General features: G+C 42.9%; 1 protein-coding gene across 3 annotated transcripts in view; it reads right to left on the bottom strand.

Moving 5' to 3' along the window:
• LOC109873522 (RIMS-binding protein 2) overlaps positions 1-12,244 on the bottom strand; it is a 102,585-nt gene that overhangs the window by 48,113 nt on the left and 42,228 nt on the right. For all 3 annotated transcript variants that reach the window (XM_031809502.1, XM_031809504.1, XM_031809505.1), the window contains one exon: positions 451-540. In XM_031809502.1, the coding sequence (XP_031665362.1) occupies positions 451-540 (90 nt within the window). The remainder of the gene's footprint in view (positions 1-450; positions 541-12,244) is intronic.

Genomic DNA, 12,244 nt, shown 5'->3' with positions numbered 1-12,244 from the left:
ATGGGGCAAAATTATTGTGGGATGCTTGTGGAAGACTACCCAAAATGTTTGACCCATGTTAAACAATTGAAAGGCAATGCTACCAAATACTAATTGAGTGTATGTAAACTTCTGACCCACTGGGAATCTGATGAAAGCTGAAATGAATCATTCTCTACTTTTATTCTGACATTTCACATTCTTAAAATTAAGTGGTGATCCTAGCTGACCTAAGACAGGGGATTTTTACTTGGATTAAATGTCAGGAATTGTGAAAAACTGAGTATAAATGTATTTGGCTAAGGTGTATGTAAACTTCCGACTTCAACTGTATGCCCATTGATCAAGAGAGTTTAGCACTGTGCTGGCCTGTGCTGTCGTGCAGTTGAGCCCTATGGGCCCTGGTCAAAAGTAGTGCACTATGTAGGGAACAGAGTGCCTTTTGGGATGCATACCGAGTGTCTTACCTACCTGGTCATACTTGGATACCTTCAGGTTGTGGCTGGACAACTCAAGGTTCAGGCGATTTTTCTCCTGCAACGCATCCTGGAGCTTAGTTTTCTGCGGAGGGATAGAGAGAGGGAAAATATAGGCAGGAGAGAGAGAAAGAGGGTGGGGAGAAAGAGAATTAGTCTAAATGCGACAGTACATTCAATGGTGATATCGGTGTATTAAATCATAAAGTAATAGTGTGTACAGTACAGCAATAGGCTACAATGCATTTTGTACGTTTACTCCATCTGCAAACGTGTATTGTTATACACCACATAGACATTCATCTCAGGTTGTCGTATCCAGGTCACAAACCCCCTTTGTTATCTAGACAACAGAATACACCGCTGCACACGTCACCTTCCATTCGGTGTGTGACCGACACCATTAACAGTGCCACCCTGAGATCTCCAAGGACCCAGCAGATAAATCAGCACCCTATGAGCCCTGGTCAAAGTAGTGCACTACATAGGGAATAGGGTACCATTTGGGACAACGATGTTGAGAGGCAGAGGTCTTCCCTCTGACAGACGTTTATGCTAAATCTCACACAGTGAAAGAGGTGTGAAGTGACTCTTGCTTTAATACAATTATGTAACAGGCTTAAGTCCTGCACACACACACAGAGAGAGAGAGAGAGAGAGAGAGAGAGAGAGAGAGAGAGCTGTGAGGGTAGATGCCAACTCTAGACCCAGGGTGGATGGAGGATTTGTGGGGAGGATAAAGCCTCAGCAGGCTCCCTATCGTCAAATTGTCTGCACATATGGAGGGACTCAATAAACAGCAGACTGCCACTGTGAGTGAGTAAGCGTCTGTGTGTGTGTGCACGCATTTGTGTGTAGGTGGTAAGGTGTCGATGACAACATGGAGACAGAGGTGCAACACATTCTCCCCATCCCCTCTTCCTGCAGAGTACTGTACACTGTACGGTGGCTCTGGAGACTCCTCTCCCTACAGGGATAATCCTGATGTCAGTGTACTTCACTTCACAGCTCCACTTTGTACCTTAGCCCTAAGAGGACTAGACAAGGCCTTAGAGTCAACATCGCTGTCTGTCACACACAGCGAGAATAGAGGGGGGCGAGAAGAGAAGACAGGGAAGGAGGGAGATAGACAGAGAGAGAATGTTCCTGGTCTGACCCCCCTCTTATGGGCATGACTGGGTACAGTTGCAGGCAGTGAAGTATCCTCCAACAACTCCTCCTATGAGTCAGAGATTCACAGCTTCACTCTCGTCACACGACCTGTCGACACAACCCTCTATTCCTAGCCTCTGGAAGGGATGGAAATGCTCCTTCATCCCTTTGAGGTGTACAGACTTGCATGCTGTTGTTGAACATTCTATGGACACTTCGAACCTGCTGTGAAAAGAAAAATCAAACACGGACAATAAAATACTTTCAAACCCACTCCACAAAGGATTAACAAATGAAGACAAATGGAGCAACATGGTTCAAAAAAGACCAGGGTGCAAACGGAGCTGAAGAGCATTCATTTCCAGCAAGGAGCCGTGGTGTAGAAACACACAAACAGACAGACAGTGTCTGTGTGTCTAAAAATCCATATTTGCGTGCCAGCCTGCTGGGTGGAGGGTGGACAGAGCAGAAGAGAGAGAGAGCCCTCAACACTCCCAGTGACTAATTCACACTGACATCTCTGGCTGTTTTCCTCCATCCTCATCATCATCCCAATCCTTTAATTTAACCTGTGGCACTGCATCTGCTCCGGACGCTCTGTCCAGTTCCCAGAACACAGGCCCAGAGAAAAATAGATCATAGTGTGTGGGGACTCTGTCTATAACCCAACGCACACTGTTCATATTATATCGAATGCACTGCATTGTTGTTTTGTATCCACACACTTACACTTATGAGCTACTGTCACTGTGTATCTGATTCAAATTAGGGTTCATCTCTGTCAGTAGGAGCTGATTAGAGAGCAAACACATTATGGCTCAAGGCTACAAGACTACTCTTCTCTCCTCTGTATCCAGCAGTATCTTCATGTCAAGGTAGTGTCTCATTTTAAAGTACGCTCTCTCTCTCTCTCTCTCTCTCTCTCTCTCTCTCTCACCACAAGTGATCGCTCTCGCTCAGAACACCAAGGTAATCTGTCTAAATGACTATCACCCCATAGCACTCACATCTGCAGCCATGAAATGCTTTGAAAGGCTGGTCATGGTTCACATCAACACAATCATCCCAAACACCCTGGACCCACTTCAATTCGCATACCGCCTCAACAGATCCACAGATGACACAATCTATATTGCGCTCTACACTGCACTTTTCTACCCGTATAAGAGGAACACCTATGTTATAATGCTGTTCATTGACTACAGCTCAGCGTTTAACACCATATTCAAAGCTCATCCCTAAGCTCGGGACCCGGGGACTGAACGAATCCCTCTGCAACTGGATCCTGGACTTCCTGACGGGCTGCCCGTAGGTGGTGAGGGTAGGCAACTACACATCTGCCACCTGATTGCATGATCACTGACGACGATGAGACAGCCTATAGGGAGGAGGTCTTTGACCTGGTAGTGTGGTGCCAAGACAACAATCTTTCCCTCAACATTAGCAAGATAAAGGAGCTGATTGTGGACTACAGGAAACGGAGCACTGTAGTGGAGCAGGTGTCAACATCACTAAAGAATTAACATGGTCCACACATACCAACACAGCCGTGAAGAAGGCATGACAATGCCTCTTACCCCTCAGGAGGCTGAAAAGACTTGGCATAGGCCCTCAGATGTTACCCCTTCAGCAGGTCAGGGTAACATCACTGCTTTGGCAGCTGCAGTGATGATGTCATCATCATCGTCTTCTGACATGGTATCATTCCCTGCTATTTTACCAGATATTAAAGACAATGACTAGGCATCCAATCACTCCAAACAATGACAGAAACAAGGCATACTGAACGTCTCCTAGGCCTATACACTCCAGTCTACCAATCCCATCTTATTTAATCACTAGCATTGTCTTGGTGAGAGTGTAGTGTTAATGTATATAACGTGGTTGGTTTGTCTACAGCTATTTACCTAAATGTCATAGACAGACAGTACATAGTGTACATTATGTGTGTGTCTGTGTTTCTTCAGACTAAATTCAACCCTGTGGACCCCGTGGTTTCCCGTTGGTCCCTTTAAAATCCCGGGAGGATTTCCTAGGTTAATGAGACAACATGCAGCTTTGTTCCCGAGAACTGTAGGGAGACCCTCAGTGCCTCTATTAAGCGGCCTCCATATTGTCTCTTTGATGGGATTAGTGGCAGGCAGGTCACACTGGGATACACGGCAGTGTTGGAGCTATACCATAGCACTATCATCAGGGGCATCAGAGTTCATGTAGAACAAAAGCAGAAGATATCCTTATAGAGGGCACTGCAGTATTCACTGAACCATGTTTTAACGTGTCAAGTCTAACACACGACTTAGGATAAAGCTATATATTTGGCATGCATTCTAAGTGGTACGCTAGTTTGCATGTTGGAACGCAGCCCATCTTTCGTAACTCTGGCCCCCATTTCCTCCAGTCACTCCAGTCACTCCCACTCTGTGTTAGTCCAGTGTGATGTAGGACAGCGAAAGAGCTAAGGGAACGTGACATGGCCCATAACCTTAATAGAAGGATCAGTTGTTTGTTCAGCACCATCAGGTCTGGAAGATTCAGAACCTCCCAGCCAGCTCTCAGCAGCAGTGAGGGAGGCCATGTGCCTACAGTCATACTATGATAGGACTTTCAGCTGATTATACTTAACAATGTTCCTCTCACCTCTCCCTGTTGGCTCTCTACAGGTCGCTCATTCATAAAACACAAGTGAGTGGGGCTAATCCAGTGTTTTGGTGTGTGTGTGTGTATGTGCTCTGTGTGTGCGCGCGCCATGAGTGTGTATGTGCTCTGTGTGTGTCAGTAGTAGCATGCCTACGGGGCATCTCTAAAACCGTGCCAGGTTGAAACGAGGACTGTGCTGCCAACACACAGTTGGCTCAGTGTACAGCAGAAAGAATATCTGCACTGTGAGCAGTGCACACTGGATATGTTTGGCTTGCATAACCAGCAGCTTTTGGGAGGAGCTGCCTCTAAGCTCTGGTCCAGGGTCAGTTTCTACAACCTCAGTCTTAACTTATAAGGATTTAAACAACAAGACCCGGTCTTGTGGTAAAGGGCAACTTCTATTTCAGTCAACATCTGCCCTCAAATCTCTACGGTTGCATCCCAAATGGCATCCTATTCCTTATAGTTCACTACTTTTGGCCATGGTCCCTGGTCAAAAGTAACGCAGTATAAAGGGAATATGTCACAATCGTTGGAATAAATGGACCAAGGCGCAGCGTGCGTAGAGTTCCACATGTTTATTAAATTAAACTCACAAAAACAAATTGGCGTCGTCGCTGTCCTCCCTTCTCTTCTTGCGTCTGTTTCCACGGCAGGCTTTCGTATCTTGCCAAGACTTCCTCCCAAATCCAGAATATTCTCTCCTCAACCTCCTCCAAAGACCAGGAGTCCATCTCCTCCCAGGCACGCTGCTTGGTCTAGTTGTGGTGGGATCTTCTGTCACGGTCATTGGAATAAATGGACCAAGCCGCAGCGTGTGTAGAGTTCCACATGTTTATTAAACCCAGTGGGAAAAGGCTGTCTAAATATGATCCCCAGAGACAACGATAGTCAGCTGCCTCTGATTGGGAACCATACCAGGCCAAGATAGAAATACAAAAACTAGAGTACCCACCCTAGTCACACCCCGACCTAACCAAATAGAGAAATAAAAAGGCTCTCTATGGTCAGGGCGTGACAGAGTAGGCCAGTGTCAGTTAGGACGCAGATTTTTGCTAGTGAACTCTCGCTCTTCTTACATGCCTAGGGTGTGTGCTATCTCTCTCCTGTGCTGTCTGAAGTGTGTATATTTTTGGATCCTTTGATATACATTCCATAATACATGCCACCTATCATTGTCATCAGGACTACCTGGCCTGATGACTCCTTGCTGACCTCAGTCCACCTGGTCATGCTGCTGCTCCAGTTTCAACTGTTCTGCCTGCGGCTATGGAACCTTGACCTGTTCACCAGACGTGCTACCTGTCCCAGACCTGTTGTTTTCAACTCTCTAGAGACAGTAAGAGTGGTAAAGATACTCTGAATGATCGGCTATGAAAAGCCAATTGACATTTATCCTGAGGTGCTGACCTGTTACACCCTCTATAACCACTGTGATTATTATTACTTGACCCTGCTGGACATCTATGAACATACAGTGCCTTGCGAAAGTATTCGGCCCCCTTGAACTTTGCGACCTTTTGCCACATTTCAGGCTTCAAACATAAAGATATAAAACTGTATTTTTTTGTGAAGAATCAACAACAAGTGGGACACAATCATGACGTGGAACGACATTTATTGGATATTTCAAACTTTTTTAACAAATCAAAAACAGAAAAATTGGGCGTGCAAAATTATTCAGCCCCTTTACTTTCAGTGCAGCAAACTCTCTCCAGAAGTTCAGTGAGGATCTCTGAATGATCCAATGTTGACCTAAATGACTAATGATGATAAATACAATCCACCTGTGTGTAATCAAGTCTCCGTATAAATGCACCTGCACTGTGATAGTCTCAGAGGTCCGTTAAAAGCGCAGAGAGCATCATGAAGAACAAGGAACACACCAGGCAGGTCCGAGATACTGTTGTGAAGAGGTTTAAAGCCGGATTTGGATACAAAAAGATTTCCCAAGCTTTAAACATCCCAAGGAGCACTGTGCAAGCGATAATATTGAAATGGAAGGCGTATCAGACCACTGCAAATCTACCAAGACCTGGCCGTCCCTCTAAACTTTCAGCTCATACAAGGAGAAGACTGATCAGAGATGCAGCCAAGAGGCCCATGATCACTCTGGATGAACTGCAGAGATCTACAGCTGAGGTGGGAGACTCTGTCCATAGGACAACAATCAGTCGTATATTGCACAAATCTGGCCTTTATGGAAGAGTGGCAAGAAGAAAGCCATTTCTTAAAGATATCCATAAAAAATGTTGTTTAAAGTTTGCCACAAGCCACCTGGGAGACACACCAAACATATGGAAGAAGGTGCTCTGGTCAGATGAAACCAAAATTGAACTTTTTGGCAACAATGCAAAACGTTATGTTTGGTGTAAAAGCAACACAGCTCATCACCCTGAACACACCATCCCCACTGTCAAACATGGTGGTGGCAGCATCATGGTTTGGGCCTGCTTTTCTTCAGCAGGGACAGGGAAGATGGTTAAAATTGATGGGAAGATGGATGGAGCCAAATACAGGACCATTCTGGAAGAAAACCTGATGGAGTCTGCAAAAGACCTGAGACTGGGACGGAGATTTGTCTTCCAACAAGACAATGATCCAAAACATAAAGCAAAATCTACAGTGGAATGGTTCAAAAATGAACATATCCAGGTGTTAGAATGGCCAAGTCAAAGTCCAGACCTGAATCCAATCGAGAATCTGTGGAAAGAACTGAAAACTGCTGTTCACAAATGCTCTCCATCCAACCTCACTGAGCTCGAGCTGTTTTGCAAGGAGGAATGGGAAAAAATGTCAGTCTCTCGATGTGCAAAACTGATAGAGACATACCCCAAGCGACTTACAGCTGTAATCGCAGCAAAAGGTGCCGCTACAAAGTATTAACTTAAGGGGGCTGAATAATTTAGCACGCCCAATTTTTCAGTTTTTGATTTGTTAAAAAAGTTTGAAATATCCAATAAATGTCGTTCCACTTCATGATTGTGTCCCACTTGTTGTTGATTCTTCACAAAAAAATACAGTTTTATATATTTATGTTTGAAGCCTGAAATGTGGCAAAAGGTCGCAAAGTTCAAGGGGGCCGAATACTTTCGCAAGGCACTGTATGAACATCTTGGCCATGTTCTGTTATAATCCCAACCTGGCACAGCCAGAAGAGGACTGGCCACCCTTCATAGCCTGGTTCCTCTAGGTTTCTTCCTAGGTTCTGGCCTTTCTAGGGAGTTTTTCCTAGCCACTGTGCTTCTACACCTGCATTGCTTGCTGTTTGGGGTTTTAGGCTGGGTGTCTGTACAGCACTTGGTGACATCGGCTGATGTAGAAGGGCTTTATAAATACATTTGATTGATTGATTGTCATCTTCGCTATTTGACCAAATGACAGTCAGCCTTAGCCTTGGACTCACCAACATAACAACAAGCCAGGCCAGACTTTAGAGTTTGTCCTTGTCCTTTTTCACAGGCTAAAATGAAGAGGCTGGATTGACGGTGTAAAGTGATATGCCCAGCTCCTGAATTGTTAATGTATTTTAGTTGAGCTGTGTGAGCAAAGATACAAGATATAAGAAGGGGTTGGCCAGAGAGAACACTTTTAGGGGACACATTCTAAGAGAGATTTGTGAAGGGTGAGTTTTACGCCCGATTACAAATCAGCAACACCTAGCCTATATGTACTTGCGGAGATGAGAGAATCGTACAGGTGTAAGCAACATAATTTAGGATTGGTATCAGCAGTGGGTGCGGTATGCCTATATATTCCTGCAGATCGCTAGCGTCTCAACAACTACACAGTCAAAGGAATAAACTATGCGTGGAAAGGTTATTCTTCCCGAGCTGGCTGCTTGTGAAAGGCACAGAGAAAGACCCCTATAGCCTGCCCCCACTAAACAGGACGAGTCTCAGCAAGGCTTTCACGAAGGAGACAGAGGAGAGTACTGCCAAGAGAAAGGCCAGCACTACAGTCATGAAGGATTCACTTCTTCACTGTATAATACACCTGCTCCACATCCTCATCTCCCTCTACCATGCATAACCTCCCTGCCTAGGTTGTGTCTGTGTTGAGTTCATGCTGTGCATGCGATCGAGTGAGTCCGTATGCATGTATGTGAGTTTGTTTGTATGCAGTGTATGTGTGTATGCCAGTATGTGTGTGTATAAGTGAAGGAATCCAGCAGTGTGCGTGTCTGTGTGTGTATGCAGGGCCTGGGGCCAGGGTGACATGCATTGGCCCCTTTTGAGAACAAACGGGCCCCGGGGCTGTGAGGGACATGGGCTGTTCCACTCTGGCAAGGAAGCCTCAGGGGAGAGCAGAGCACGCATCAGATGACGTGACTAAAAAGAGCTTTCAGTCAAACAGCTACCCAGGAAAGAGCAGAAAATAGCTCATATTAATATATGTAGCCTTAGAAATAAGTTTAATGAAATCAATAACTTGCTAACATCAGATAACATTAACATATTACCCATTTCTGAGACTCACTTAGATAATTCATTTGATGATACAGCAGTAGCAGTACAATGAAAGAACATCTATAGAAGAGACAGAAATGCTTCTGGAGGAGGTATTTCTGTATATATTCAGAGCCATATCTCTGCAATTCTTAGAGAAGATCTTATGTCAAGAGTTATTAAAGTGTCGTGGTTGCAGGTTCACTTGGCACATCTAAAGCCTTTTCTTTTGGGGTGCTGCTACAGGCCACCAAGTGCTAACAGTCAGTATCTAAATAATATGTGTGAAATGCTTGATAGTGTATGTGATGTAAACAGAGAGGTCTACTTTCTTGGGGACGTGAATATTGAATATACTTTTTTTTAAATCAAGCTGTGTACTCAGGAGGAAGCTTCTCACTGTAACTAGTGCCTGTAATCTCATTTTAGGTTATTAATCAACCTACCAGGGTGTTTACAAACACTACAGGAACAAGACCATCCACATGTATTGATCACATGTTTAATAATACTGTATAACTTTTTTCTAAAGCTGTATCCGTACCCATTGGATGCAGTGATCACAATATAGTGGCTATATACAGGAAAGCCAAAGTTCCAAAAGCTGGGCGTAAATTAAATTGGTATATAAGAGATCATACAAAAGATTTTGCTGTGACACTTAGGTGGATGATGTTAAAATTATTTGCTGGCCTGATGTGATTAATAAGGAGCATCCAGACGCTGCACTTGATGAATTTATGAAATTGCTTCTTCCAATGATTTATAAACATGCACCTTTTAACAAACTTGTTGTTAGATCTGTTAAGGCTCAACGGATTGATGAGGAATTGAAAAACTGTATGACTGAAAGAGATGTGGCAAAAGGAGTGGTTAATAAGTCTGGCTGCACATCTGACTGGATGACATACCAAAAATTTAGAAATTATTTGAGTAATCTCAACAAAAAGAAGAAGAAACTGTATTATGAAGCCAAGATAGATCAATGATATAAAGATTGATGGAAAAAAACTTGAATACTTTAAATTAAATTCTTTTATTGAATCAGATGGCTTATTCATCACGAAACCATTTGATGTTGCTATTTAGTTTAATGATTACTTCACTGGCAAAGTAGGCAAATTTAGGCAGGAAATGCCAACAATGAACAGTGAGCCATCGTATTCATGCATAAAAGAAAAGCATTGAAAAAGCAACAGTTTGAAGAAAAGCAACAGTTTGAATTTTGGAAAGTTAGCGTGGGAGAGGTGGAAAGATTATTGTTATCAATCAATAATGACAAACCTCCTGGCATTGATAACTTATAGCCAATCATATCTGTCATATCTTTATTCTGAGCCTAGATTAAAGTTTTTTTTCCTTAGGCCTGGAGGGAAGCCAAAGTAATTCCTTTACCCAAGAGTGGTAAAGCGGCCTTCACTGGTTCTAACAGCAGACCAATCAGCCTGCTGCCAGATCTTAGCAGACTGTTGGAAAAAATTGTGTTTGACCAAATAGAATGCTATTTCTCTGTAAACAAATGAACAACAGCATGACTTTCAGCATGCTTATAGAGAAGGGCAGTCAACATGTACTGCACCGACATAAATGACTGATGAATGGTTGAAAGAAATTGATAATAAGAAGATTGTGGGAGCTGTACTGATAGATTTCAGAGCAGCCTTTGATATTATTGACCATAACCTTTTGATGAGAAAACCTATGTATTATGCCTTTTCAACCTTTGCCATGTTGTGGATTCAGAGCAACATGTATCTATCGAATAGAAGGGTTCTCTTTAATGGAAGCTTCTCTATTGTCAAACATGTAAAGTGTGGAGTACCGCAGGGCATCTTTTTAAGCCCTCTACTCTTTTCTATTTTTACCAATGACCTGCCACTGGCATTAAACAAAGCATGTGTATCCATGTATACTGATATTTCAACCATATACGCATCAGTAACAACTAGAGGTCGGCCGATTAATCGGATAGGCCGATTAATTAGGGCCGATTTCAAGTTTTCATAACAATCGGAAATCTGTATTTTTGGGCGCCGATTTCTGTTTTTTATATATACATATTTTTTCATGCCTTTATTTAACTAGGCAAGTCAGTTCAGAACACATTCTTATTTTCAATGACGGCCTAGGAACGGTGGGTTAACTGCCTTGTTCAGGGGCAGAACGACAGATTTTCACCTTGTCAGCTCAGGGGATCCAATCTTGCAACCATACAGTTAACTAGTCCAACGCTCTAACCATTGCACTCCACGAGTAGCCTGCCTGTTACGCGAATGCAGTAGAAGCCAAGGTAAATTGCTAGCTAGCATTAAACTTATCTTATAAAAAACAATCAATCATAATCACTAGTTATAACTACTAATCCAGTTTAGCAGGCAATATTTACCAGGTGAAATTGTGTCCTTTCTCTTGCGTTCATTGCACGCAGGCAGAGTCAGGGTATATGCAACAGTTTGGGCTGCCTTTGCCCATTGCAAACTAATTTGCCAGAATTTTACGTAATTATGACATAACATTGACGGTAACAATAATATTTAGACTTAGGGATGCCACCCGTTAGATAAAATACCGAACGGTTCCGTATTTCACTGAAATAATAAACGTTTTGTTTTCGAAATTATAGTTTCCGGATTCTACCATATTAATGACCAAAGTATTTCTTTGTTATTATGTTATAATTAAGTCTGATTTGATAGAGCAGTCTGACTGAGCAGCAGCAGGCCTGTAATCATTCATTCAAACAGCACTTTCGTGCGTTTTGCCAGCAGCTATTCGCAAGCACAGCGATGTTTATGACTTCAAGCCTATCAGCCTAATGGCTGGTGTTACTAATGTGAAATGGCTAGCTAGTTAGCTGGGTGTGCGCTACTACCGTTTCAAACGTCACTCGCCTTTAGATTTGGAGTAGTTATTCCCCATGGGCTGCAAGGGCCACAGCTTTTGTGGAGCGATGGGTAACGATGCTTTGAGTGTGGCTGTTGTCGATGTGTTCCTGGTTCGAGCCCAGGTAGGGGCGAGGAGGGGGACGGAAGCTATACTGTTACACTGGCAATACTATAGTGCCTATAAGAACATCCAATAGTCAAAGGTATATGAAATACAAATGGTATAGAGAGAAATATTCCTAGAAATACTATATTAACTACAACCTAAAACTATTGACTATTGAATATTGAAGTCTCATGTTAAAAGGAACCACCAACTTTCATATGTTCTCATGTTCTGAGCAAGGAACTTAAACGTTAGCTTTTTACAAGGCACATATTTTACATGCAGACATTTTTACATGGCACATATTGCATATTGGCACATATTACTTTCTTCAATACTTTGTTTTTTGGATTATTTAAACTAAATTGAACATGTTTCATTATTTGTTTGAGGCTAAATAGATTGTATTGATGTATTATATTAAGTTAAAATAAGTGTTAATACAGTATTGTTGTAATTGTCATTATTACAAATAAATTGGTATCGACTCTTTTGGTCCTCCAATAATCGGTATCGGCGTTGAAAAATCATAATCGGTCGACCTCTAGTAACAAC

The sequence above is a fragment of the Oncorhynchus kisutch genome, linkage group LG29 (genome assembly GCF_002021735.2).
Source record: "Oncorhynchus kisutch isolate 150728-3 linkage group LG29, Okis_V2, whole genome shotgun sequence".
Lineage (NCBI taxonomy): Eukaryota > Metazoa > Chordata > Actinopteri > Salmoniformes > Salmonidae > Oncorhynchus > Oncorhynchus kisutch.
This window is presented reverse-complemented; position numbering and strand designations above follow the sequence as displayed.